Source organism: Miscanthus floridulus, chromosome 16 (assembly GCF_019320115.1).
Source record: "Miscanthus floridulus cultivar M001 chromosome 16, ASM1932011v1, whole genome shotgun sequence".
NCBI classification, from domain to species: Eukaryota; Viridiplantae; Streptophyta; class Magnoliopsida; order Poales; family Poaceae; genus Miscanthus; species Miscanthus floridulus.
Window position 1 is genome coordinate 32,922,442 of NC_089595.1, and position 27,916 is coordinate 32,950,357.

Below are 27,916 nucleotides of genomic sequence, written 5' to 3' on the forward strand. Positions count from 1 at the left end.
ATGTTTCTTGTTTTCCATCGGAAATAGAAACTGACACGGGAAAATGGGAAATGCACTGACCATCCCTTTTGAAGCGGAGGATGTACTGTTCTGTTCATCCTTTCTAATCGTTTATTCTTTGTTGCACCCTCTCTGATTCCAAACATAAGCCGGCATTACCACATCCAACTACAGAACAGTACATATTTCTTGCGATCCGGTAATACAGGAACTGAAGTCTGTATTTGGTATACTCTAAAAACTACCGTGAGCTGATAGACCAACAGATGGGTTCCTTTCAATGATCAAAATGAATTTGCTTTATTTGACTCATACTTGTGACATGACAAGAGTGCTTTCTGATTTATCATTGGGTGACTCATTGGTGCAACTTGCATTGTACAACAACTGGTGTGGACCTGTTTCCTTATGTCTTGTGGTTATTATATCAGAAAGAACATGACTCTTGTCTAGCAATCTAACTCCCTCTAGGCTTACTGTGTAATTGAATTCCGTTTCCACTTAAATTATGTTATTCAGCATTGCATAGGTTAATTATAAGTTTTAACTACCACATATAGTTTGTAGCCTTATGTGAATTATGAGCTCACCTGTTGTTGGTTGCAGTGTCGGACTACTACCAGCTTGATGATTTGCTGACTGATGAAGAGAAGGTTCTAAGGAAGAAGGTCCAAGGTGTTATGGAAAAGGAAATCGCACCCATTATGACTGAAGTATGTTACTTGATGAAGACAGTTACACGTCTTTCTGATTTTTCTCGCTAGTCACAAAACACAAACTGATGTGGAGTAGCCTTTTAATTAGTTGACCATATCTTTTGTGTCAAAATCTTGTAGCAACCGTGCCTCTTATATTTTACTGTGGCATCATGTTCTTTACTCCCCTTTCGACTGACTTTGCTGGTCTGTAATAGTGCCCATCTTGCAATAGCCTTACATGATGTCATTTTACTTCTGCAGTACTGGGAGAAGGCGGAATTCCCATTTCATGTCATTCCCAAACTCGCGACTCTTGGCTTAGCTGGAGGTATAACAAAAGTACAAACCAAACAGTTCCTCTACTTTCGAATGTTTGGCCTCACCGAAATACACAAGTCACTGAAGTTTGTATTTTGAAATTGCAGGGATATGGGTGCCCAGGGCTATCTCTTACAGCTGCTGCTATTTCAACTGCAGAAGTTGCACGGGTGGATGCGAGCTGCTCCACATTTATTCTAGTTCATGCCTCTCTTGTAATGCCGACGATTGGTAAATCTATCAGTGTTTTACCATTTATTAGTTCTATGGGATCTTGGCTACCAACTACTTTGTTCACCTGAGCTAAGTGTTTCATTTTTATTTATCTATTTATTTCTATGAAGAGTAGTTCTTTGTGGATCAGAGGCTCAAAAGCAGCAGTATCTACCATCTCTTGCTCAGTTTAAAACGCTTGGTTGTTGGGTGAGTTTTACTGTTAAATTTAAATTTTAGCCCTTTGTGCTTATACAGTCAACACTCTGCACTTCAGTGTTTAGTTTCACCTTTCTGAGAGAATTGCCCGCTTTCTGTAGGCATTGACAGAGCCAGATTATGGAAGTGATGCAAGCTCCTTAAGGACTGCAGCAACTAAGGTTTAATTAGTTTGGAATTATAATTTTTTTTAATGAAAGACCAATGTGAAATTTTTTAGTGATGACGACAATGTGGCCTTTCTGCACTGCATTATAATGTTGGTTATTATTTTGTAAGGTACCTGGTGGTTGGCATTTAAATGGCCAAAAGCGTTGGATAGGTAACAGCACTTTTGCAGATATGCTCATCATTTTAGCCAGGAATGCAGAGACAAAACAACTAAATGGGTAATCATCTTTTTTTTTGAGCTTGTGTTGCTGGTACTGTTTATATTGCTCCCTATACATCATGATTGGTTTCATTTCCCCTAAATACCAACATGAAAGCTATTTCATTTCCCTCTAGATTTATAGTAAAGAAAGGGGCTCCTGGTCTGAAAGCCACAAAAATTGAAAACAAAATTGGACTCAGAATGGTGCAAAACGGTGACATAGTTCTAAATGAAGTATTTGTCCCCGAGGAAGACAGATTACCTGGCATCAATTCGTTCCAGGATGTAAACAAGGTACTGGATGCCTCTTCTACAACCTGTCGTGCTCTGTGCTTTGTCAGATAATCAGAATTTTATTTGGTGAAAGTTTTAACTTCTCCATGCTTTGTTGGATCAAGATTTTGATTTGGTCACATGCTTTTATAACTTTTTGTAACAGGTCTTTGCCATGTCTCGCGTCTTGGTGACATGGCAGCCAATAGGCATATCAATGGGAGTCTTTGACATGTGCCATCGGTACGGTGTGAAACTGAAGCCATCCTACTTACTACATCTATCTTTTAGCTCCTTTTGATCCTATAGATTTCCACTAAATCAGAATCTGTGTGTGTGGCTGAAACTGAATAGGTATTTGAAAGAGAGGAAGCAGTTTGGAGCTCCGCTGGCAGCTTTTCAGCTCAACCAAGAAAAGCTTGTCCGAATGCTGGGCAACGTTCAGGCCATGCTTCTCGTTGGCTGGCGACTGTGCAAGCTTTACGAGGCAGGCAAATTGACAGCAGGCCATAGCAGTTTAGGCAAGGTTGGAAATTGTAGTATATCCAGCAGCAAGGTTTATCTGGTGGTTCCTTTTAATTTGCCAAGAGTAGTCTGTGCTGTTTTCATCATTAGGTAGTTTCCTGCACAATCTAATCTGATCTACTGATAGACGACACCAACTGAATGCAGGCGTGGACGTCCAGGATGGCCAGGGAGGTGGTTTCTCTTGGCCGGGAGCTGCTGGGTGGCAACGGCATTTTAGCTGATTTTCTGGTCGCAAAGGTAAGGAGCGAGGGGCTCAATACTCCAATAGGCACCAACATCTACTGAGACTGTCTTTTAATCTCATCTTCAACCTTCACGTTGCATATATACTTGTCTCTGCAGGCGTTCTGTGATCTGGAGCCGATTTTCTCGTATGAGGGCACCTACGACATTAACAGCCTGGTGGCTGGCAGAGAGATCACCGGGATCGCCAGCTTCAAACCTGCCATGGTAGCGAAATCGCGCATGTGAATTGTGAAGTGAAACTTCCCGTTTTCCCGTATTTATTTACTCGATCAGTACGTTGATGCGTTCAATTAATCGCTGGAACTGTAATAGCAATAGGATAATTTGTGTGCCTATTTGGTAAGTATGTATTTGCCTACAGACTTTAGCCCTGTTCGCTTCTCTTGTAATCCGTCTTTTTCAGCTTGTTTTTTTTAACCTAAACGGTATTTTTCTCTCACAACAAATCGGCTGGAATAGTTTTTCGGCTTGTTTTTTCAGCGAAGTGAATGGGCCCTTTGTCGGTACCATGCAATGATGCATGTTAATTTCTCGTAATTGCAAAGGTGAGTGAGAATGTTAGTACTACTAACTCGTTGCAAGGAAAAGTTTAATGCTTCCGTCAGGCAAACTAACGACGCAGCGGCCATGTCGTGGTGAGAAGCCCTTACGGCAGTCAGTCGAGTGGCCCATCAAGGCCCACGACACCGCACGCACGCGCTATGGCACGAGCTGGCCATGGCGAGCGAGTCGGGCCCTTCCCATCCGCCGCTGTCTTCCTCGTCCTGCCTGCACCTCGACCGTTCTGCTCTTCCGAGGCCCGTGGGCCGTGGCATGTTCTCCGTGCTTTCAACGCACGTTCTTAAATGCAGTAATATGGTCTGATGCACACCGAGCAAGATTAAGGGCATGTTTCATATACATGGCTAATTACTAGCTGGGCTAAAAATTAGCTCAAATTAGCTATTATCTAGCTTTGACTAACTACTAGTTAAATATTTGGCTAAAAAATTAGCCCACCTTATTAGCTCTTCTGTTTAGATGCACTAGAGCTAATTTTAGCTGCTAGTTGGCAATTAGCTCTTGTATCCAAATATGCCCTAAGTGCATGCATAACTGAAAAGAGACATCAAATTGTTGTTTCCCTCCAATGAAGATTCAGCGGTAGTAACATACGCAAGAGTATATGCCCTCTAAGACAAATTTTACTTTGTTAAAATGAGTAATGAAAGAGCAATGTATTCAGAAATACGAAGCAAAAATCATCGAATCTAGGGACCATAATTGATAAGAAGGTTTTTGCAAACAAATAATGTTGCCAACCTAAGCTAGGTTTGGTGGTGCTCCATTCGCCTTGCCACTCTCGATCCATAAAGTGTGCTATGTTTAAAGCCTACCATTCATATAAGGTTTCTTTTGGCAAGGTTCCAGCTCTTACTTCTTATGACTTTTTTTAAAGAAGCCCTGTCAAACAACCATCTAAATAATGGCTCCATACAAAGAGGCTGGAGATGTCAGAGTTGTTTTTTACTAAGGAGCCAGAGTAAAAGAAATGGCTTTGCTCGGTCCTTCCTCACAAACTATAACTAAAGTCGTTTTTGCCAAACGTTTTCTAAATCAGCTTTAGCTCAATCAGAAAAGCTGCTCCATATATAAGAGCCAGAGCGAGAACCCTACTAAACTGGTCCTAGCCTATGTGGAGCACAATATATCATCGAGAACCTCGATCCCCATACCTAGTAGTCCATTTCACTCCGACCTTCGATATGATGGTAAGACTATAAGATAACATGTTTCTACTTGTAGCAGTGCAGGGACTTAATAAGGAGGTGGTAAAGGTAATCCCGTCACCACGCAAGTTGTGCTGCTCTATTAGGACATGTATGTATAGCAATCCAAACAATCGTTGTATATAAGATGACTTCATCATATCAATCATAGACAACACTATAGACAAGCCAACTATCAACCAATTGTTTCTAAACTATAATATGTTTTGATCTTCCTAGATACATAATTTTCTCTATGCATTTAGAAATATATTGTCTAGATACATAATAAAAACATTGCATCTAAAAAGGCCAAAACGTCTCATAATTTGAAACGGAGAAAGTATGTGATCATATATAATAGATGATAACTTTGTTACTGAAAAATATTATATATAACTGTAAGAGATTTTTCAGACCGTCAGTTAATTACTAGAAGATATCTTTCTCTCTGTTTTATGCCAAAAAATTGATATATCTTTTTAAAAAAAAAATCTTCTCCTATATTTCAGGTGCCAGAATTTTAAGACGATTTCGAGACAACACAATTGTACAACTAATTAGTACAAGTAAATTGTTACCTTTGTCTTTGTATGTATCATAACATATCAAATTTTTTGTCCCTGTCTGACTATAGAAATAATTGTTAATTGCTAATTATCTTTGTGCCGACTCAAATTAGATTTTGTCGAGTTTAAGACTTTGTCTAACGATTTTTTTATTCTCGAAACAAAAAATTATAGATTATATCAACATAAATTGTATGTAACGAAAACTACAATTTTAATATAAAAAGCATACAATAACCATCGGCCGAGTGAATTTTAGCAAGTACTTTTAAAAAAGGCTAATGTCACCGGTCACCGCTGTAACCCTCCGTATCTCGTGCTAATAAAAAACCTGTTATAAAAGAAAAGAAAAAAAAAGGAGCCGGGGACACGAAGACGCGCCATCCGAGTTGTCCGTGACGTGTCACGGACATCGCAGAGTCGCAAACGCGAGCCGCCAGGCGCCGGCCACCTCCACCGCCACACCATCACGGTAGGATAGGATAGGAACAACGGCAGCATGGAGGATTGGAGCAGCACATGCACATGTGGGCCCATCGCATCTGGCGCCGTGGAGCCTGCAGAGGGAGGGCCCACATCCACCGCCACCTGGTGCTGGTAGGGCGTGGCAGCCCATGCGCCCCCATCGCGACCCACCTCGACGTCACTGCTTTCTCCGCAGCCCGCCTCCTATGACGGGTGGGTCCGGGGACAACTTCTGTTCCTGCACGTAAAAGGCTCTCCACTCCAAAAAGTCTCCAACCCACCAAATTGTTTTCGTTTCGTTTCGTATCGGATCGTGCCGCTCTGCCCCTCGTCTCGTCTCCTCTTCCTCCTCTGTTACTCCACCTACTACTCCTTTGATCGGGGAGGGGAGCTCGACGTAGCCGGAGGCGGATCCACGAGGGGCGAGTTAACGCCATCGAGCGCTGCGATGGGCAGCTTGGGAGGTGGGTGGCAGACCGAGCTCTCGGACGGCGGCGTCCGGCGGATGAGTCGGGGGTGGTGGGCTATTTATTCGCCGTGGTTGACCGGTTCCCTTTCGCTGCTGCAGGGAGCGCCGGTGCCGGGGCCGACCTTGGCGGCAAGGTCGGCCTGCCGGCGCTGGACGTGGCGCTCGCGTTCCCTCAGGCCACGCCGGCATCGCTCTTCCCGCCCGCCGGTGAGATATCTATCTCCTTGTCATGCTGCATCCGCTCTCGCGATTTGTGTACTACTAGTAGTTTGGTTATATTCGTTCGAACGAACTGGAGATGCCAGAATTGTTCGATCAAATAAATATGATTGCGTAAGCGGCGAATCGATTGTGATGGCGTAAGCGGCAAATTCTTTCTTTTCTTCTATTTCTCATTCGACAAGGGTGTCTGCCTCGTCATTTTTAGAGTGGAGGATCCATGGCTCCGTTCATCCTTTTGCAGTACAGTAATGCTCTCGAGTCTTTCTGTTGCTTGTTTGGGTGCGAATGAGCAGAGCTCCAGTGTGTACTTGTCTCCAAAGATGTGGTATTCCAATAATATGAGGGTTTTTTTTTGGGCACCCAGACGCTGCAACCATGTCTTCAATTTTGATGTAGTTCAATTTTTTCTGGAGTTTGTTTATGATCCCCTTTTATCCGTGGTTAATCTTACTGGAGTTGGGTTGCATTCAGAGTTAGAGTAACTTTCAAGGATGATATGGATTTCTTGTGACCTGTATACTCCTACATAATAGTCACTAGAAGCATTCTTTGTTGTGTATTGAAAACTACCTTGGGCAGATGCGGGCACACGGTACTCTACTTTATTTCAGCTGTCCCTCTTTTACTTTTTGACAAGAGTGCTTCTGGTTGGATAATAATTGGGCGGCTCACTGTCACTGTACAACTTGCATTGAACAACACGTGATGTGTGTTTTCTTATGTTTTCTGTTGCTGTCAGAGAGAACTAGACTAATTAATGCTCGTGTCAGTTAGGTTACTTAGCCCTTGTTTAGTTCGCGAAAAGTTGGAAGCACTTTCGTTTTTATTTGGCAATTAGTGTTCAATCATGGACTAATTAGACTCAAAACGTTCGTCTCGCAATTTCCAATCAAACTGTGCAATTAGTTTTTTTTTCGTCTACATTTAATGCTCCATGCACGTATCGCAAGATTCGATGTGATGGGTACTGTAGCACTTTTCGCGAAAACTTTTCGCGAACTAAACAAGGGCTTAGCATTGTGCAGTGCACTTGCATATTACAATCTGTGACTACTGCATCATAATTTGCAGGATGTCAGTTGTCAGTTTCCATTTACCTTTGAGCTGACCTGTTGTTGGTTGCAGCCTCGGACTACTACCAATTTGATGATTTGCTGACTGATGAAGAGAAGGCACTCAGGAAGAAGGTCCGGGGTATCATGGAAAAGGATATTGCGCCCATTATGACTGAGGTATGCTCTTGCTAAAGACAGTTACTAATCTCTCCATGTTTTTCTTTTTGACTGAGTAATGGCAGGAGAAGTGCTCTTAATTAAGCTGAAGAAGACAAAAATACCTGTAATGTACGCAGATTGGGCTACCAAAGGCATTATGCTGCTAGAAAATAACCGCTCGACTCAGATTTACTAAACAACATATGCAATCTTTCTGATTTTCTTACAAAACATTTAATATGGAGTAGCTTTTCAGTGAAATATTTTTTTTAAATGAAATCTTGTAGTGGTATAGTATATACCATATTCCTTTTCGACCATTGCATTTTAGTATTTTACTCTCCCTTGAACTGACTTGCTAATGTACTGCAAGTCCTTTATACTGCCTCATCTTGTCATAGGCTTAAATGGTGTCATTTTACTCTGCAGTACTGGGAGAGGGCTGAATTCCCATTCCATGCCATTCCCAGCCTTGCCAGTCTCGGCTTAGCTGGTGGTACAATAAAGGTAGCAACCAAACAAATATGGGCTCTATTTTGAAGGTAAAGCCTATCCACCTGCACATCATTTCATTGATTTTTTTTTCCTTCAAATTTACAGGGGTATGGGTGCCCAGGACTCTCGCTTACAGCTAGTGCTATTTCGATAGCAGAAGTTGCACGGGTCGATGCGAGCTGCTCCACATTTATTCTAGTGCACTCCTCGTTGGCTATGTCCACGATTGGTAAATCTAGCATTTCTCAGAACATTTTATACAGATGTCCAAACAACTTTGTACACATGTGCTCAGGATCTAAGTTATTGTTTTTCACCCTTTCTTCCTGAAGAGTAGCCCTTTGTGGATCTGAGGCTCAAAAGCAGAAATACTTGCCATCTCTTGCCCAGTTCAAAACTATTGGTTGTTGGGTGAGTAACATTGTCCAATGTATTTTATAACCATTTCTCATACTGTCAACACTCCACTCTGAGAGGGTTGAGCATACTATTTGATGTTTCACCTTTCTGAGAGGATTGTCTGCTTTCTGCAGGCATTGACAGAGCCAGATTATGGAAGTGATGCAAGCTCCCTAAGGACTGCAGCAACCAAGGTTTAGTTAATTTAGAAGCATGATTCTCTCCGATAAATTTGGATAGTTCTAGTGATGCCAATGATGTGGCCTTTTCACACTACCTTATCATGTTGTTGTTTTTTTATTTTGGTAGGTACCTGGTGGTTGGCAGTTAGATGGCCAAAAACGCTGGATAGGTAACAGCACTTTTGCAGATGTCCTCATCATTTTGGCTAGGAATGCAGACACGAACCAACTAAATGGGTAATCATCTTTTTCTTCCTGGCCTTATTATACTGCTGGTACTGTATCTATTGTTTCTGTACGTCTCAATATGAAGGTATATCTATTTTTGATCAATGCAAGGATTACCTTGCTTTCTGACAATGAATGTGTTGCGCTATTCTAGATTTATTGTAAAGAAAGGAACTCCCGGTCTAAAAGCCACAAAGATTGAAAACAAAATTGGACTCAGAATGGTTCAAAATGGAGACATAATTCTAAATAAAGTATTTGTCCCTGAGGAAGACAGATTAACAGGCATCAGTTCATTTCAGGATATAAACAAGGTACTGACTGGATGACTCTTTTACAACCTATTGTTCTCAGTGCTTTGTCGGATAATCAGAACTTTATTTGGTCAACGTTTTTACTTTTGAAACAGGTCCTCGCTATGTCTCGAATTATGGTGGCATGGCAACCAATAGGCATATCAATGGGAGTTTTTGATATCTGCCATCGGTGGGAGTCACATTACTACATCTATTTTTAGTTTATTCAGCATGATATGTTTTAGATTTCCACTATTTCACAATCTTTTACTGAATAAATAGGTATTTGAAAGAAAGAAAGCAATTTGGAGCTCCACTGGCAGCTTTTCAGCTCAATCAAGAAAAGCTTGTCCGAATGCTTGGCAACATTCAGGCTATGCTTCTCGTTGGCTGGCGACTGTGCAAGCTGTATGAGTCAGGCAAAATGACACCAGGCCGGTCTAGTTTAGGCAAGGTTCGTAGGTTGCAATATAGCTAGGGATGGATTTCACATCTTCAGCCCGTCTATATTCTCATCATAGGTAGTTTATTATGCAGTCTACTGATAAGAACTGAATGCAGGCGTGGACGTCCAAGAAGGCCAGGGAGGTTGTTTCTCTTGGCCGAGAGCTACTGGGTGGCAATGGCATTTTGGCTGATTTTCTTGTCGCCAAGGTAAGAGGAGTTCAACATTTACTTTCGATCTTTTCCTTGCATGGCGCCCCCCCCCCCCCCCCCCCCCCCCCCCCCCCCCCACCCCCCCCAAAAAAAAAGAGAAGAAGAAACAAAACAGTTTCGTGCTTGCTGCTTTGTCCTATAGGCTCATCGCACTTTGTAAACCATGTGGTTCAACTTACAATCTTTACTGACGGAAGTGTCTGAAACAATACTTACGTTTGCAGGCATTTTGTGATCTGGAGCCCATTTTCTCGTACGAGGGCACCTATGACATAAACAGTCTGGTGACTGGCAGAGAGATCACCGGGATCGCGAGCTTCAAGCCTGCTGTGTCAGCAAAATCACGCCTGTGAAGTTGTTTTATGTTATTTCCCCGAGGAAGACGATAGACATCAACCTTGTACATTCTGATGATTGGGAATAACTGAATAACAACGATGGGGAAACAGTCTTAGTTGCATCGTCACTTTGTCAATCTGTGATAAACGACTCTCCAGTGGCGGCCGTGTTCATTTTTCAAAATGCTGCAATCACGAGCGATTTCATACAAAGGACAGATGGCCCTTAGAAGGCATGCTTGTCAGCATCCGTAGATAGACGTATTAGCTTCTGGATGTATGTGTTTTTCATCGTAATCGTATTCTTGTAACAGTACTATTTGTAAAACTCGGGATGCTTCCTCTTCTTATCTTATACTCCTACTTGTATATGATACGACATAACAGTGCTCCAGCTAATTAATTGGATAAAAAAAGATTGGTCAGGGTCGCATAATCGCATTCCACGTCAGTGCCGGCACGTTCTCCTCTTGTCCTTGTCACGGAACACGTTGTGTGCTTCCTTCACGACGTCGTTGATGGGGCCTTCTGGTTCAGCCCGTACCTGCTTGGGCTCGCGGGCCCGTTGACGAAGCCTTTTCCTCATCTCTTCTTTAGATGAATTGACTTATGACTTATGAGGAATTAGTGTCATTAAACTCCGAAACGTTGTTCCGAGTCGATAGGCTCGTGGCCCAGGCGTAGGGGTGTGCAGTGGAACGCTATCCGTCGGGTTTAAATTGGTGATCACATATTTTTCTAAAAAAAATTAAAAAAATTAGGGTACACGCACGTGGTGCGTTCGGTGGTACTGCACGTTTTTCGCGTATTGAAGGCGACGCCTCCCAATCTCTTTTTTGTGTGTGTGCAGACACACACGTGTGTGTGCGCATTTGGTGTGAGTGTGGAGTGTATGGGTTCTATGCGTCCAAGTTGCACCTGATAAAAAAAGTAACAAATAGGCCGTCTGCTCGCCCACTACCCTGCATGCTCGCCCGCCTGTAAGAGCTGAAAATATGCAACACTAGATGTATTTTTGCAACATCTAGATAAAACAATTACAGCATACGTCTGAAAATAGCTGAAACACTTGCAACATATGTATGAAACACTTGCAAAACGTCTAAAACACTTGAAAAGTCATTGCAAGCATATGCAATATTCAGTTAAAATACTTGCAACACATGCGTGAAACATATGCAACATCCAAAATAAACACACTTGCAACATACTTCTGAAAAATAGATGAAACATTTGGAACACACCCTTGCAACATGCGTGTATAGCCATTGCAACATATGCAACATCCTGATATGCTTTTACAACATATGTACGAAACACTTGCAAAACGTCTAAAACTACTTGAAAAGTCGTTGCAAGCACATGCAACATCTAGATAAAACACTTACAATATATGCGTGAAACATATGCAACATACAAAATAAGCACACTTGCAACATGCTTCTGAAAAACAGATGAAACATTTGGAACACACCCTTGCAACATGCGTGTATAGCCATTGCAACATATGCAATATCCTGATATACTTTTGCAACATCGATTTGAAACACTTGCAACACACCTCTAAAACATCTGAAACACTTGAAACATACGCTTGCAACATATGCATTCAGCGTAATGTCACTGAAAGCTCTAGTTTGGTTTTGGTTAATTGATGAAACCCTAAGTGCTAACCTAGTTTATCAAAGTGATTATGAGATAGGTAGCACTACTCCAAGTGATGAAGCAATGGCGAAGATCATGACAATGGTGATGATCAAATGCTTGAACTTAAAAAGAAGAAAGAGAAAAACAAAAGGCTCAAGGCAAAGGTATAAATAGTAGGAGCCATTTTGTTTCGGTGATCAAAACACTTAGCGAGTGTGATCACATTTAGGTTAGATAGCCGTACTATTAAGAGGGGTGAAACTCGTATTGAAATGCGGTTATCAAAGTGCCACTAGATGCTCTAACTCATTGCATATGCATTTAGGATCTAGTGGAGTGCTAACATCCTTGAAAATGCTTATGAAAATATGCTAACACATGTGCACAAGGTGATACACTTGGTGGTTGCCACATTTGAGCAAGGGTTAAAAACTTCACCAGCGGAGTGTCCGCCCACAGAGTGTGGACAGTCCGACGGTGTCACCGGTGCCCTATACAGAAAAGACAGGGGTTCACAGAGTGACCGGACGCTGGTGATGCAGTGACCGGACACTGGGTTCAGAGTCCGGTCAGTGACAGCAGTAAGCACACGGTCTCGATCTTGTGACCAGACGCTGGCGTGTAAATAGACCAGACGCTCATGGTCTGAGTCCAGTCAGTGCTGACGTGAGGCGCACAGAGGAAACATTGAGTGACCGGACGCCGGGTGAGTCCGATCGAGCATGACCGGACGCGTCCAGTCGTGAAATTTCGCGTTTGGAACCTTACTGGAAACGACCGAACGCTGGGGTCCTACATCCGGTCACTTTCTAACTGACGCGTCCGGTCATCACTTGACCGTTGAGATTGGGCGATCGGCGTTTGAAGCTGATGACATGTGGCAAGCATCGGGCGACTGGACGCTGGGGTCCTACGTCCGGTCGATCTGACCAGAGCATCTGGTCACCCTGTGTTATGCCCAGTGAAGGGGTACAACGGCTCTATTTCATGGGGGCTTCTATTTAAGCCACATGACCGGCTCAAGCTCACTCTCTTAGCCATTTACATTGACATAGCAAGCTTGTGAGCTTAGCCAAAGCCCTCCCACTCATCTCCATTATTGTTTCATCATCATTGTTAGATTGGGAGAGAATCTAAGTGCATTGCTTGAGTGATTGCATCTAGAGGCACTTGGTATTCGTGTTTTACTGTGGGATTCACTTGTTGCTCTTGGTGGTTGCCACCACCTAGACGGCTTGGTGCAGCGGAGGAGGATTGGCACGAGTCGGTGATTGTTCGTGGCCATCTCCGGTGATTGTGAGGAGATTTGTATATTCCCCGGTGGAGCGCTGAAAGGTAACTCTAGTGGATTGCTCGTGTCATTGAGTTACCTCACTTATGGATAGGTTCTCACGGTGTCCAAATTGTGTGGACGAGGTTTGTGCAATACCTCTTAGCCGCTAAACCACCAAGTGTTGGTCGACACAACGGGGACATAGCGTGTTGGCAAGCACGTGAACCTCGGGAGAAAATTGGTTGTCTCTTGCCATTTGGTATTCTCCCGGTGATTGATTTAATATTCACCTTGTGATTGGTTCACTCCTCTACACGGCGGTATAATCACCCTACTCACTCATTTATATTCTTGCAAACTAGTTGTGGCAAGCTCTTTAGTGTAATTAGAATTGAGAGCTTGCTTTGTTATTTTAAGTTCATCTAGTGAAGCTCTTTAGAGTAGCAAGATTGAGAGCTCTTAGTGAGTAGTAATATTGCAAGTTGTGTGCTTAGTAATCATTGCAACTAGAATTATTGGATAGGTGGTTTACAACCCTTGTAGAGCTAGAGCAAGTTTGCATTTCGCTATTTGTCATACTAATCAAATTGCTCTAGTTGATTTGTAGATTTTTAAATAGGCTATTCACCCCCCTCTAGCCATATTAGGACCTTTCAGTCACCTTACTGCTTAGACGAATGGAGGCTCATCGTTGCAGGAGCTCGACGTCGGAGCGAAGGTCGGAGGCGACGCATGGAGCTTGCTAGTGCTCCAGCGGAGGCAGCATCGCCGGTGCCCCAATGGAGGCACTGTGCTGGCGAGCACCTACGCGAGGCCGCGAGAGCTTGGGCGAGCACTTACGCGAGGAGCACCTGGCGAGCACGGCGCCCTGCTCGGCGAGCACCCCCTGGTGAGCAGCCAACAACCGACGAGCACCCTCTGCCTGGTGAGCACGAGCAAGCCAACAGCTGGCGAGCACCCCTGGCTGGCCAACACGAGCACCCCTGGGTATGGGTAGAGAGATTTTTTATTTTTAAAGGGTTATGGATGGGAACGAGCGGACGATACGGTAGTGAGTGGCAAGGCGTGCCCATCGATCCACACGTTGAGCATTATCATTGAGGTTAGGCGATTGATAGATTGGATGTTCTCGTTCTTATTTTTGACAAAATTTGCTCAGGGACATCACACAAACGTCTAATATGCTGCTGGACACCACCAACTTCAAAATATGCCTAGTACCATTATGAAATCGTGATTCTTTGCCACAGGACACCGCACCGATTAAAATATCCATTTTCGTAGTTCAGGAGAGGGAAAGGGCGATGAATAGACCAAATTGCCCTTGCGAGTCATCTTCCACCTCCGTTCGTCAGCCATGGCTAAGGGCTGTGCAGGTGGGGGTTGGGGGTGGCTTCGACCGGGCTGAGCCGACAGCACGACAGCGCTGGGCGCTCACTGGCCCGCGGAGCTGCAAGCTGCCGCGTGCAGTCACCCCCTCCGTTCCTGCCGTGCCGCCCTGTGCGTAGTGGGGAGCTCCATCCAGGCTGCGCACGCCGGCGAGCTCCGCACCGACTGCGGCGGTGCGAGCTCCCTGGCCTCATGTGGTGGCGGCTCAACGAGGTTGGCTCTGGCGTGGATCCAGGTGACCGGCGGAGCGAGGAAGGGGCTCGGCGTCATGTGGTAGGCCAGCGTCAGTGCTGGTCGTGAAGCTCCGTGGATGGCGACGCAGGGGACGACGAGGCAGGCAGGAGGGAAGGCACCCCCGCAGTGATAGCGGCATCCCGGCCACGACTATGGCTTGTCGAGGCGGCGCCCACGGTGGCGTGAGGGGCACCACCAGTGTGCGTCAAGGCTAGGGAGGGAGGTAGCCAAGCAGATGTGGCGGTGGCTGCACAGGAGAAGTGGCGCCCACCATTTGCATGAAGACGAGGGCATTTTAGACATTTCTCCCACTTTCTCTCTGAACATTGAATAAAATAATTGGTACGGTGTCTTCCGGCAAAGAACCACGAAATTGTAATGTCCGCCAGCAAATTTCGACGTTGGTGGTTTTCACTGGCCAATTACGCGTTTCTCCAGTGTGCCATGGCAAATTTTGCCTTTTTTTTAGTGGAGGGGTCTAGACACAAGGTGAGGCCAGCGGTGACCCAACCCAGGAGGGGGGCCAGACTTCTGTACGCAGCCCCCTAACCCTGCAACCCAGTAGTCAATGTGGCCCAACTCTTAGGCGCTGAGACGAGAGCCCATGAAGGCGACACGATCACCGATCCAGCAACCGTCATCCATGACTCGCGATTGGCCGAATTCACCTGTTCGGCGCGCTGCGAGAATCGGTTCCATTTCTCGTAAAAAACACAAGAATCTGTGCCAAACGTGGCGAAGTGATTCAGCAGAGAAATGTTTCTCGTTTTTTACTAGGAACGAGAATCACCCAAATAGGTGTTTTACAGTAATTCTAGTTTATTTCAGCGAGAATCTGGATCCATAGCCAAAGATTTCACCAATTCTTACCAAGTGATTCCTACTTCAAACGTTTTCGGAGAGAATCTGAATCTAAAATGTTTTTAAAGAGAATATGGATCCTACCAAATGGGGCCCAAGTCTCAAGAGGGACGAGGCCACGAACACAAGGCGGCGACGAGGAAATGACCGAGGGCGGCCGCGCCGTCGCGACGAGCGCACGATCGACGCCGCCGCGACACTGGCTTCAGGAAATCACGCTGATCGGGCTCTCAAATCTATCTCAACTGTCGACTGGGCGTAGTAGGCGACTGGCGTCCATGGACCAGTGACCATCCTAGCAACCGTCCACTGACTAGGCCTGACGACACAGTCACTCACGCCAGTATATGATGATTCTCCATCTCACCTTATGGAGATTCAGGCAATCAAGGCTGAAGGCTGCCTCCATGTCTCCAACGGATGTTTGGGGTTTTCTTTTCTATTTGTCTCATCCAATCTTGTTAGGGTTGTTTCTTCTATGCTCATATAGTCATATACATATGTTTTGTTTATTAAGTGTTGGGAATTTTACAATGAATAGCTGAGCAACGTTTGTCTGATGCTAAGAAAAAAAGGAGGAGGAAAAATAGAGAGAGAGAGAACCAGAGATCAGTTTATTCAGTCGCCAATCTTAACCATATAATAAGTTATTTTATTAATCTTGACATTGTTCGTCGATCATTATTAAACTTGTTCAATTAATAATGGTATTAGAAGTTTTATCACTCTGCAAAATTAGACACACATATATATAGTCTTTTTTTTTGAACTGCACATATATAGTCTTGAGGGCCTTATCGTCGTGACTTCGCCATAGAGTCCTCCAAAATTAGATAGCACAAGGATTGGGCATCACCAGTACACATGTTGCAGCCTCGTCCTCGTGCTAGCTAGACCTAGTGATGGTCGTTGGAGTGCTTCTTCTTCCTCTCGAAGAGGCCGTCAGGACCTGAACCCAAGCAACACCAAGTAGCTAGTGAAGCCCGTTATGCAGCAATCTGTTTATTTATCTAAGTAATTATTAGAGCTGCATGCTAGACTTTAATTTTGATCTAATCTAGTACACCAAAAAAATCACTAACAATTACGATTCCAAATAAATATCATTAGATTAACCACGGAATGTGTTTTCATAGAGTAAACATATATGGATTTTCTATAAACTTAGTAAAATTTAAAAATATTTGATTTGGTTTAGATCTGTAAATGTATTTTTTACGAGAATTAGTTAGTGGTTTACTGACTTGGTTTAAATTTAGAATTATTTTTACTTTGGGACGAGAGTAAATCCGTGGTTTATGTTACCCCAGGGAAAATCCTTGTTCCTGATGTGCAGGTACGGGTACGGCGGTGGGTCGGGGAAGTCCCGGTGGCCCTTGGACAGGTTGTACACGGCCAGCACGGTGCAAGTGGCGATCCCGGCGTACGTGATCCGCTCCCACTTCACGGCCTCCTCTGCAAGCGCAAACACACACGCTCAGAGCTCACCTCAAACGTCGTCCTCTCCCTCTCCATGCAACTATGCAAGCTAAGCTGGCAGTGGTGGAATCGGTCTCTTACTCGCGTCGTCGTGGCGTGCAGTGGAGGAGGCGATCCCGCGGCGGCGCAGCGCGGTGCCGGCGCACCTCTTAGCCGCCGCGTTGCCGGCGGCGAGGAAGCAGGCCATCGGAGCTGCCATCTTTCGTCTTCTTTCCAGCTGGACTGGAGGAGGTGCAGGTTGTTGATAAGTGGCAGCTGTATGTCGTTGGGCAATGGCAGTGGCAGGGCAGGAGGCCATCATTTAAGCAATCAACAGAGGAAGAACGATGGTTCCAGATGGTGGTACATACAAGTAAGGTCGGCAAGCTTTATCCATGGTCGCCAAAGCGACGTGATGCTAAGCTAGATTGATCTGGGCGAGAGCGAAGCTTCCATGCCCGAAGACAGAATACACGTCCATCAGTATTCAGTAAACAATCCTAAAAAGAGCTCTTTCAGATGATGTCCATCAGTTCCATCAGTAATTCAGTATTCCCTGCTTTATTTACAGCACAGCTAAACAAGAGCTCTTTCAGATGATTGCCGATCAGTATTCAGTAGCAGGGACTGAGGAACCTTCACTCTTCCGGGCTGAATCAACACATGAAGCATTAGAAAACAAGTGCTTAGTCATCGGAAACCGAGACTAGAGGGTGTTTGGTTCGAGCTACTAAACTTTAGTAGCTACTAAACGGTTTAGTCACTTTTAGTAACTCCAGAGTTACTAGAGAGGACTAAAACTCTTTTAGTAGCTTTTAGTCATAATGTTTGGTTGAAAAGTTACTAGAGTGACTAAAAGCTACTAAATTTAGTAGCTACTAGACGAACTAAACAGGCCCTAGGTAGATGCATATGGCATGATGAAGGCTCCTACAAAGCTGTCAAAGTTGACTTTATTGACCGTACTGTGCTAATGTACAGGACAAAAATATACGATGAAATGAAAGAAAGACTACAAGCACCCTTGGTACATGTCTATACCTCCCTTACTGGCATCTCAGCTCTCAACAGGTGACTATTTGAGTGGCTATCTGTTTCCTAGGTTCACCGGAATGTTAACAAACCAGTAGCAGAAATAATTTGAATTTCCATTTCCCTACTCAGTTGGGCAAATGTTTCATGCAAAGAAATAACATGATGAAAAAATGAAGTACGAATGGGGCTTTCTGACATAGTTTCTCCAAGGTATCCTTCCTCCCCACAGACCGCATCAACCTAACAGCCCAAGTATCACTCATGGCTGCTTCACAGCTTGGGCACCACGGGGATTCACATGATGATTCCACTGAAGAAGCATCCATATGATTGACGTCCCTATGTAAATAAACGGGGAGTGTTGATCAGAGTGGCTAAACAAACAACAAAGACAAATGGAGCATTATTACAGGTAACACATGCAACGAGCACGCTGTGCCCACAATTCTATTTCGCAAGATTGAAAGCTGGAACTGATAAATGCTACATTGCATTGTTTAAACTGCAAAAGTAAAGTACTGATAAAATCCTGAGAAATGAAGACCCTGCATAGGAAAACAGGATAGCTCCTAAAGCTAAATCAAATGAATATTTCGATAAAAGTACCAGATAATCAACCTAACAATTACAAGTGCGATATTAAAAGCTGGTTAGGTTCCGAAGAACTTAATTGTCAAAGGTGAATCAAAACAATGGTCCACTCAGAACTCAGAAGGCAAGCTTAGTACCTGCAAAGAAGCCAACTGTGCTCAGATTTGCTGCAGCCATGGTGTGGTATATCAAGTATTCCGTGAGGAAATGACCAAGAGCGTAGATGAATGATAGGAAGGTGGCCAGATACAGAGGCCTGTTTTCCAGGTTCAGTGCACAGAGGAAGCACAACGTGCAGGTCAGAAGAGTCCAGACACCAAAAGTACGGCCATGAACATCAGTCACTGCATGTTAAAAAATTAGAATCAGCTCAGTGTTATCAAATTGGATGACTAATCGTGATTAATTATGATTAGTCATCCTTATCACAACTTGGGACTCGATAAGGGCCCTCGATATGATTAGCATGACTAGAAAATTAGCCATCCAACTAATGGAGGACTAATATTCTAATAATGATTAGTCATCCGATCAGGCCATTTGGATGACTAGTTGGGTCAGCCCAAGAAAATTTCCTAGTGGGAAGAATTTGCCCCACCTGTTTCATAAAACAAAGTTGGTTGAAGGGAGTTGATAGTGCTTAGGTACAGTGTAAAATTCCAGATTCAAAATTGCTTATTTGCCTAAGTAAGCAATATGAGGCTATGAGCTATGGATTATATCTAGAAATGGTTATACAATAATCCCACGCAATATTTTCAAAACTTAGGGGCAGCTAAGAACTAACAAGATCGATGCTGTTCTCCTATTGACCAAATGATAGTCACAAGGCCTCTATATTACACTTCTTCACTTAAAAGGTGTCAGTGTAACACGACTGCAGAGCTCTACGTAAAAATAAAGGCCACTGCTGACCTCTGTGGTAGTCAGTGATCCGAATGAAATAATCATGAACTAGCAAACATCCGAGCAGTAACACTACTTGTTTCTCTTAAGAAAGGACTGACCTCTGACCTTCCGAGGATATCAAGACTCAGTCAAAAAAACTAAGTATCTGAGAAATTCAGATATTGCTGTTGTGTGGCTTCCGACCCAAAATGAGCTGCATCACCACTCATTAGACTGCTCTCAACTATCCCAATTGCAGACTTGAAGTCCTTCCTCACTATAAGACTCACCCCAGAATGAGTCTCACTAACTGAAAAAGGAATTTTAATATTGACTAATTCTTAGAGCAAACACTAAAAAATAAAAAAGAAGAAGCAATATTAAGCTAGTGTTTAGGCCCCCTGTCCCCCTCGAACAAAATGAATGAATAAGAGCATCTCCATCAGGGCAATCAGTGATTCAGATGAATCTTGGGCAAGAAATCAGTGATTCAGATACTGTGGTTGTGCTGCTGCACAGAGCACAGTACACCCCACCGATACCAAGAAGAAAACAGAGCAGATCAGACGACCAGAGGCCATTCTCTGTCCCCCACCAGTGTACTCGACTTGGAACAGCCTTCTAGCTCAAACTGAAGAATCTCACGGTAAGGGGACACAGCGGCCTCCGAACCGTCAGCAAGAAGGCGTGGGCACACATCAGTAGCGCTACTCCCACCCCTCCTCGACGGGCCCGACCAGATCAGATGAGAATGAATGAAATCTGCCTGCCCAGATGGAGCCAGACGAACTAGAGGCAGAGGTGTGTGCAGAAGACGGAGAGGGGAGGGTGCGGGGTTACTCACTCTCCGTCTGGGAGAAAACGGCGACGCGGAGCGCCCAGATGTCGAAGAAGCCGAACCAGACGGAGGCGAGGCGGAGGGAGCCGACCAGCATTAGCCACCACCCCAGCGCCGGCACGCCCTTCTTCCTCCCCTCCGCCGCCATGCCTGTCCGCCAGGCAGAGCTGCGCAGGAAGGCCGGTCAGGTAGTGGTGTACTGGCGTAAGCAGCGGGCATTCGGTCTAGCCGAAGCGATCGGTTCGGTTTTTTTTTTCTTGATAAAAGGCAAATTTATTAATTAGCTGCAAGATGCCACAATGATGGTGATTGCATCACCTAGTACTGGCTTGGCTTGACTTACTGTGTCTCAACCGATTTAGGGACGTTTGGTTCCGGCTCCTAAATTTAGTCAGCTAAACTACCTTCTAAATTTTAGTCAGGCAACGTTTGGTTTGATGGACTAATTATAACTAAACTTGACATGTGCATGTTTAGGATGACCAAAACGCCCCTAAGCTCCTGGCCCTGGCATTTGGACGGCGGGTGGTGCGGCGAGCGGAACAAGGCCTCGGCGCCGCCTCCCCCGCCGTGGGCGCAGAACAAGTCGGCCGCAGCCATCCAGGCCTCGTCGGGCTCACTCGCCGCGGCAGCCTCCCGCCTCTCGGCCCGCTCCCGTGTGCTCCCCTCGTCCCGCGACTTCCACTTCTACAACAACTTCCCGGCCTTCAAATCCCCCGTCAGCGCTGCGGCCGCCAAGGCCGACGCCTCCCTCGGCGTGCTCGGCGTTGCCCCGCTTCTCCCGACGCGGCAGCAGCAGCCGTTCCCCGGGGGCGGCGACCTCGACGACGCGCACGACTGGCTCATCGCCCTCAACGACGACCTGCTCGAGTGTTTCGGCGCCTCCACGGATGAGTTCAAGGCGCTACGGGAGAAGGAGGAGGCCTCCGGGCGGAGCTGGAGACTAGGGACGGGGACGGGCTTTAATGGGAACGGGGATCCCGATCTTCCGTCAGGTAGAGGTAACTATCGTTGTGGCGGAGAATGACACACCGATCCGGCTTCAGATCAAAAGATCGAACCCTGCAATCTTAGTACCATAGCTCCTCTAGTTATCAACCAAGTCACGGACCAGGTTGACCTCGCCAAGAAGGCTAATCCCTGCCTGCGCAACGAAGAACACAAGCAAGAACAAGAAAGAACACAACCAAATTGTAGATGAATGATTAAACTCATGGAGTTGGGGTCTCACAAACTGATGAACGGCGAAACTGTTCTTGACAGAATAATCTAAGCAAAACCCAAACCCTAATGGAGGGGCGACGGCTGTTTATAAAGACTCTAGGGTCGTGCAAGACCCCTGGACGCGCCCCTAATGGGCCCAAACACGATACATGGTGACGGTGTCGCAGCACCCTGGTAGATTTTGGATGCTAACTTGTGACCACGATTCCCATTGATTCTGAATAGCTTTTGATGTGAAACCACTTGGATTGGCTTCCTTATCAAATTAGCTTTCCATCCATATGTGGATCATCGAAAACGGAGTCCGGATGCGTCCTGGGTGACCAGTTTAAGGCAGACTGGTCCTGAAGGCCGAGGCTGACTCAAAATCATGTTGGACCGGGCCTCCGGTTCCTGTTGGACGTCCTTGCTGGTTATCTTCGCCTCCACCACGTCCTCTAAGTCCTTCATGACCCTCTCCAATGTTCCTAATCAAGATAACATCATTAGGTAGTAGTCTATTCTCAAAAGTATAAAAAGGATCGCTTAAGAACGAGCTCACCTCTAAATTGAGTTGACGCATTCGAGCCCGGGTCATTGGACCTTGTATGACGGTTGGAGGACCAGTGGGTACATCTGAAGGAGTGATGTCCTCATAATCCTCCCCCTCTTAAAATGGAGTCGTCCTCGACTCAAGCTCATCTTCTTCTCCCAAATAAGGTTTTAAATCTGCAATGTTAAAGGTGGGACTAACCCCGAACTCGGGTGGCAACTCAAGTTTGTAGGTATTATCATTTATTTTCTCAATGATCTTATAAGGACCAGCTACTCTTGGTATTAATTTAGACTTATGCAGCTTAGGAAATCTATCTTTTCTCAAATGTAACCACACCAAATCACCCAGTTCAAGTTTAATCTCTTTTCTACCTTTACTACCAGCAATTCTACACTTTTCATTCATTCTTTCAATATTTGCTTTAGTTGTTTCGTGCAACTTACGAATAAAATCAGCACGCTCTCTAGCATCACTATGTATTCTCTCAGTGGTAGGTAAAGGCAAAAGATCAATAGGAGCACGGGGGTTAAAATCATACACTACCTGAAAAGGACTTACCTTGGTGGTGGAATGTTCCGCCCTGTTATATGCAAACTCCACATGCGACAAACACTCTTCCCACATCTTTAAATCATGCTTCAAAATTACTCTCAACATGGTCGACAATGTTCGATTCACAACCTCAGTTTGCCCATCAGTTTGGGGATGACATGTTGTAGAAAACAGTAGCTTGGTCCCCAATTTATTCCACAACGTGCGCCAAAAATGACTCAAGAATTTTGCGTCGTGATCTAAAACAATAGTAGAAGGCATACCATGCAAGCGAACGATTTCTTGAAAGAAAAGGTCAGCAATATGAACAATATCGTCGCTCTTATGACAAGGAATAAAATGTGCCATCTTAGAAAAACGATCAACCACCACAAAAATGCTATCCCTCCCCCTCTTAGTCATTGGCAAACCCAACACAAAATCCATAGATATATCAGCCTAAGGAGTAGAAGGAACAGGAAGAGGCATATACAAACCATGTGGGTTCAACCGCGACTTAGCTTTTTGACATGTGGCACATCGAGCCACGTACCGCTCTACATCTTGCCACATCCTTGGCCAAAAGAAGTGTGTGGACAACACCTCCTCTGTCTTTTTAGCACCAAAATGTCCCATCAATCCACCTCCATGTGCCTCCTGCAACAACAAAAGACGAACGGAACCAACTGGAATGCATAGGCGGTTAGCTCTAAACAAAAATCCATCATTGATCATAAACTTATTCCATGTACGTGTCACACCCAATTTTAAGGATAAAATTAAATGCACAAAACTCGTGTGTGCCCAGGAATCAATCACACACACAAGCTGACAAATTACATAAAGTATCATCACGGTGTCTCATACATCAGAGTTATAATAAAACTTAGTCTTATACATCACAGCGGAAAAATAAAAAGATAATAAAACTCTCATGGGCGTCATCACAGGGAAGGTCAACTGGTTGACCACAAGCCTAATAATCCTCCGGGAAATCCTCATACCCGTTGTCATCTGTTACCCATCCGGGATTTTTATCCAAGTAAAGAAAATAAACAAGTGTAAGTACATTCCGTACTTAGCAAGCTAACATGGGGTTATGAAGCTCAAAAAGGATAGACTCTGGTTTACTGTAGTTAGCATTTTTAGTAGGTCAAGCTTTTATTCTCAAGTATTATCAAGTTATGCTTAAGCTCCCATTTAATTCCCATAAGAACATATATCGGGGTCAAGTGTACCATATATCATCATTGAACAACTTTAAATGATCATCAACAAGTAACCAGTTATTCTGTGAGTTTTTTGGGCCGCTCGTGACCGTGAGCACGGCTGTTATAACAGTTTATTACCCTCTGCAGAGGTGGTGCACATTCACCGCGAGTCGTGATCCCCATATGCCCGGGTTAATTACTCCCATGTCACTACCAAGGTGAGCAGGCAGGGTATACTATGAAGCCATTTCATAGGTTTCCCTAACAAGTTAGGGCCGCTAGGTTTCCTTGGCACGCAGATGTAGGAACCCCCCTTTCCTATGGCACATATCCATTGCGGCTATACTCATAGGAACAGAGGCAGCCCTATACCCAAAGTGGCAAGCCCCATTTGCGCCAAAAAGGTAACCTCTAACTAGCTAGGAAAGATCCTATTACTGAGCTAAAGTCAGAGCCATATGACTCTCCCGGTTGCACTGTCAGTCCCAGCTTTTGTCGACAGATAAGTCCTTATGGAGGGCCAAGAGCAACATGAACAAAGGTCATTTGCACTTTCGCCCTATGGAACAGTTGTTATATATCATGTTACTCACTTTGTTCCATAGTATCATTCATCAACATGTATATCAAGTTCAGTTAGAGCACTAGCAATCTACCCATATGCATTTAACCCATAAGAGACAAGGAATAGGATAAACAATCACTAGGCTATCCTTACGGGTATCAAAATTAGACACATGCAAATGAGTAATTGATTAAAGTAAAATAGGACATCAAGGAAGGCCCATGCTATACTTGCCTTGGTTCACAAACTCGTGCTGATCCTGCTGGTCGTCGAAGAGTTCTTGGTCTCCAACATTTTCCTCACCGTCTGAACGCGACCCACACGGCAACATACAACATTCCAAATGCATTCATGCAAAGCAAACATTCCTATCATTAGAACAGTACACCAACAGTATTGAAAACAAGATAAAATGTTTGTAAACATAATCTACGTCTCGCTACGATCACGTCAACGCGAAGTTCACGAAAAACGGAGCTAAAATGCGAAAGTTATGATTTAAACGGGTTTTTCTATAGCCATATATTGAATTAAATCTAATCGTGAAATTAAAAAGTTCCAAACTTGACTAACAGTAGTTCCAACATGTAGCTTATGAAATTACGAAGCTAACGCGATTTGAATGGATCAATTTGGAGCTAAAACGACAATTTTATAAGCGAAACAGTTCAAATGGCATTTCTGTAAATACTGAAGACGTATTTTGAACAAGAACAGTGCACTTTACGTTTTCAAAACGAGAAAGCGTAATCAGCGAAGTGCGCTAGGGACTGCGGGTTCTATTTTCTGAAAACCGAGGGGCCCTTTAGCATAATCACCCGCGAAGGGGTAACTTCTAATCCTGGCCGCCGATCAGGAGATGGACGGCTAGGATCGGCTTGGGGAGGGAAAGGCCGGCCAGAACAGTGTCACCGACGATGAGGCACCATTGCCGGTGGCATGGAGGTCTCGGTCGCACGCGGTTAGGGGCTAGGGTTCACCAAATGGACATCCGAGAGCATCGGTGAGCGCGGGGGAGGAAGGGGGTCGCGGCCATGCCGTTACGGCGACCGGGAACGGCGGCTAGCGCGGTGGCCGCCATGGCTGGCGACCACGGCTCGCGGAGCTTGCGGCCAGGGCTCGAGAAGTCAAGAAACGAGAAACGAAAAGCATGGGAGGAGAGGGGAGAGTACGTAGATGCTCACCACGGCGAAAAATCGGAGCGGAGGCGGCTCGGTGATGGTGGTTCGCACGGAGGTTCCGAGCTCAGCGATGGCGAATCCCGGTGACCATGGCTGCGGCGGTTGCGGGCTTCCTCGGTGCTTGGCAAGCGTGAAGACAAGAGCGGGGGGCAGCCGGGTGCGCGCGGGGGGTCTGGCTGCTATTTGAAGCGGCCGAGGCATGAGGGGGGGGGGGTGCTCCCACGACGCCGTTCGTGGGCGGCAGTTGCGGCTTCGCGATTGACTGGCGCGGGGCGAGCAGGAGGTTGGGGGCGGCGCCGATAGGTGGGGCCAGGCGGTCAGCGGCTGGGCGCGGGGCGTAGGCGCGCGGCAACGGTTGGCGCCCGAGTGGGCCGGCGGGGCTTGCTGGGCCGAGCGACCGAGGCGCGCGGCTGGGCTGCGGTTGCGGTGCTGTGGTGCTGGGCCGAGCGGGGGAAAGGGGAAGGCTAGGCTACGGTGCCGGGCCGAAATCATGAAAGGGAAAGAAAAAAGATTCTTTTCTTTTCTATTTCTTCTATTTTCCAAAACCCTTTTTAAATTCAAATTTCAATTCTTTTTGAAATCTTTAACAAATTCCAAGCATTCACAAAATGATATGCAGCAACATGTATGTATCAAAAAGTTTCTAAACTTATTTTTAAATTTTAATTTCTCAAAATTTATTATTTCCCTGACTTTTAATGCACACACATTTTCTTAAATAAATCATATTTACTAATTTTAAAAGAATGCAAATTTTAGGATGTTACAATTCTACCCCCCTTAAGATGAATCTCGTCCTCGAGATTCGGGTGATTGCTTACTCAAACAGTTGGGGATAAGTCTTTCTCAGATCCTCTTCTCTTTCCCATGTAGCCTCATCCTCTGTATAACGATTCTACTGCACCTTGCACATCTTTATGATTCGGCTTCTCGTAACTCTTTCGGCAGTTTCCAAGATCTTTATCGGATACTCTTCATAAGTAAGATCTTCCTTGACAGCAAGTTCTTCCAAAGGAATTTATTCTTCTGGTACCCTCAAACACTCTTTCAATTGGGAAACATGGAACATGTTGTGCACACCGGACAAGCTCTCAGGCAGTTCCAACTGATAAGCTACTTCTCCACGTCTCTCTAGGATCTTAAAAGGTCCTATATATCTTGGTGCTAATTTTCCCTTCATATTGAATCTTCTCACACTTCTCATTGGTGACACTTTCAAGTACACATAATCACCAATCTCGAAGGTTAGCTCTCTTCTGTGGGTATCAGCGTAACTCTTCTGTCGGGACTGAGCTACTCTCAAATTGTCTCTAATCATTCTCACTTGTTCTTCCACGTCTCTAAGGACATCGGGACCAAACACTTGAGTTTCTCCAGTCTGGTTTCAGAACAAAGGTGTTCTACACTTACGTCCATACAACGCCTCGAAAGGTGCCATCTTGAGGCTCTTCTGATAACTGTTGTTGTACGAGAACTCTGTGTAAGGCAGACTCTTATCTGAACTATCACCATACTGAGGTGCACAGGCTCTCAACATATCTTCCAAAATCTGGTTGATCCTTTCAGTCTGTCCATCAGTTTGCGGGTGGTAAGCAGAACTGAAATTCAACTTTTTCCCCAAGGATCTATGCACTTTATGCCAGAATTGCGATGTAAATTGGGTGCCTCTATCCGACACAATTTTCTTGGGAACACCATGTAAGCACACTATTCTTTCCATGTACAACTTTGCTAATCTTGCACCATTATAGGTAGTCTTGACTGGTAAAAAGTGAGCAACCTTGGTGAGTCGATCCACTATTACCCATATTGAATCATAACCTCTTTGAGTGCGGGGTAATCCTACAATAAAATCCATACCAACTTCTTCCCATTTCTATTCAGGAATCTTCATTGGTTGTAGTAACCCTGCAGGTCTTTGATGCTCAGCTTTCACTCTTTAAGAAGTGTCACACAAAGCCACATATTCTGCCACATCTCTCTTCAAACCATACCACCAATACTTCTCCTTAAGATCCAAGTACATCTTGGTACTTCCGGGATGTATAGAATAAGCAGACTCATGGGCCTCTTGCAGAATTGCATCACTGATAGCTTTCATTTCCGGTACACATATCCTTTTTCCGAACCAAAGAGTACCATTCTCATCCATTCTAAATCCGGGTGCCTTTCCAAGCACTACATTCTCTGCTATCTCCTTAAGTTTTTCATCCTCCAATTGACCTTTGCGTATCTCCTGCTCCAATGTAGGTTCTATCACCAATTCCATTGCATTAGTGACCAGGCTCAAGTTGAGATACTCCAT

General features: G+C 45.0%; 4 protein-coding genes across 5 annotated transcripts; 2 read left to right on the top strand and 2 right to left on the bottom strand.

Moving 5' to 3' along the window:
- The first annotated feature begins 1,123 nt into the window (after window positions 1–1,123).
- Window positions 1,124–3,241, top strand: LOC136513405 (acyl-coenzyme A oxidase 4, peroxisomal-like). The gene is made up of 9 exons (XM_066507414.1): window positions 1,124–1,247; window positions 1,366–1,439; window positions 1,550–1,609; window positions 1,728–1,837; window positions 1,956–2,115; window positions 2,261–2,337; window positions 2,449–2,620; window positions 2,767–2,859; window positions 2,965–3,241. Exons 1-9 carry the CDS (start codon window positions 1,235–1,237, stop codon window positions 3,091–3,093), a joined length of 888 nt encoding a protein of 295 aa, XP_066363511.1. The 5' UTR covers window positions 1,124–1,234; the 3' UTR covers window positions 3,094–3,241.
- A 2,689-nt stretch (window positions 3,242–5,930) lies between these two features.
- LOC136511727 (acyl-coenzyme A oxidase 4, peroxisomal-like) lies at window positions 5,931–10,586 on the top strand. Of its 2 annotated transcripts, XM_066505760.1 has the most exons (13): window positions 5,931–6,114; window positions 6,219–6,326; window positions 7,467–7,573; window positions 7,985–8,062; window positions 8,156–8,279; window positions 8,388–8,461; window positions 8,584–8,643; window positions 8,759–8,868; window positions 9,014–9,173; window positions 9,269–9,345; window positions 9,438–9,609; window positions 9,717–9,809; window positions 10,037–10,586. In XM_066505760.1, the coding sequence occupies exons 1-13, from the start codon at window positions 6,099–6,101 to the stop codon at window positions 10,163–10,165; spliced, it is 1,308 nt and encodes a 435-aa protein (XP_066361857.1). In that variant the 5' UTR covers window positions 5,931–6,098; the 3' UTR covers window positions 10,166–10,586. The 2 variants fall into 2 exon arrangements, with proteins under 2 accessions (XP_066361857.1, XP_066361858.1); XM_066505761.1 differs by lacking the exon at window positions 10,037–10,586 and having other exon boundaries at window positions 9,693–9,809.
- Window positions 10,587–16,450: 5,864 nt separating this feature from the next.
- On the bottom strand, window positions 16,451–17,391 carry LOC136510547 (cytochrome c oxidase subunit 6a, mitochondrial-like). Its single transcript, XM_066504959.1, has 4 exons — window positions 17,384–17,391; window positions 17,115–17,288; window positions 16,860–17,009; window positions 16,451–16,503 (listed from the first exon to the last, which is right to left on the bottom strand). Exons 2-4 carry the CDS (start codon window positions 17,230–17,232, stop codon window positions 16,451–16,453), a joined length of 321 nt encoding a protein of 106 aa, XP_066361056.1. The 5' UTR covers window positions 17,233–17,288; window positions 17,384–17,391.
- A 619-nt stretch (window positions 17,392–18,010) lies between these two features.
- Window positions 18,011–20,589, bottom strand: LOC136513332 (ergosterol biosynthetic protein 28-like). Its single transcript, XM_066507319.1, has 3 exons — window positions 20,371–20,589; window positions 18,776–18,982; window positions 18,011–18,386 (listed from the first exon to the last, which is right to left on the bottom strand). Exons 1-3 carry the CDS (start codon window positions 20,510–20,512, stop codon window positions 18,307–18,309), a joined length of 429 nt encoding a protein of 142 aa, XP_066363416.1. The 5' UTR covers window positions 20,513–20,589; the 3' UTR covers window positions 18,011–18,306.
- Window positions 20,590–27,916: the final 7,327 nt, after the last annotated feature.

Bases quoted from the DNA above. Each gene is read 5' to 3' on its own strand.
- LOC136510547 (XM_066504959.1), bottom strand. From the start codon at position 17,232: ATGGCAGCTCCGATGGCCTGCTTCCTCGCCGCCGGCAACGCGGCGGCT. The intron at 17,010-17,114 runs GTAAGAGACCGA...TTGCGCTTGCAG, and splicing joins TGCACGCCACGACGACGCGA to AGGAGGCCGTGAAGTGGGAG. The intron at 16,504-16,859 runs GTAACATAAACC...GCTTGGGTTCAG, and splicing joins GAACAAGGATTTTCCCTGGG to GTCCTGACGGCCTCTTCGAG.
- LOC136513332 (XM_066507319.1), bottom strand. From the start codon at position 20,512: ATGGCGGCGGAGGGGAGGAAGAAGGGCGTGCCGGCGCTGGGGTGGTGG. The intron at 18,983-20,370 runs GTGAGTAACCCC...TTTAACATGCAG, and splicing joins CGTTTTCTCCCAGACGGAGA to TGACTGATGTTCATGGCCGT. The intron at 18,387-18,775 runs GTACTAAGCTTG...TTATTTACATAG, and splicing joins CACAGTTGGCTTCTTTGCAG to GGACGTCAATCATATGGATG.
- LOC136513405 (XM_066507414.1), top strand. The intron at 1,838-1,955 runs GTAATCATCTTT...ATTTCCCTCTAG, and splicing joins GAGACAAAACAACTAAATGG to ATTTATAGTAAAGAAAGGGG. The intron at 2,621-2,766 runs GTTGGAAATTGT...AACTGAATGCAG, and splicing joins GCCATAGCAGTTTAGGCAAG to GCGTGGACGTCCAGGATGGC.
- LOC136511727 (XM_066505760.1), top strand. The intron at 6,327-7,466 runs GTGAGATATCTA...TGTTGGTTGCAG, and splicing joins ATCGCTCTTCCCGCCCGCCG to CCTCGGACTACTACCAATTT. The intron at 8,063-8,155 runs GTAGCAACCAAA...TCAAATTTACAG, and splicing joins TAGCTGGTGGTACAATAAAG to GGGTATGGGTGCCCAGGACT.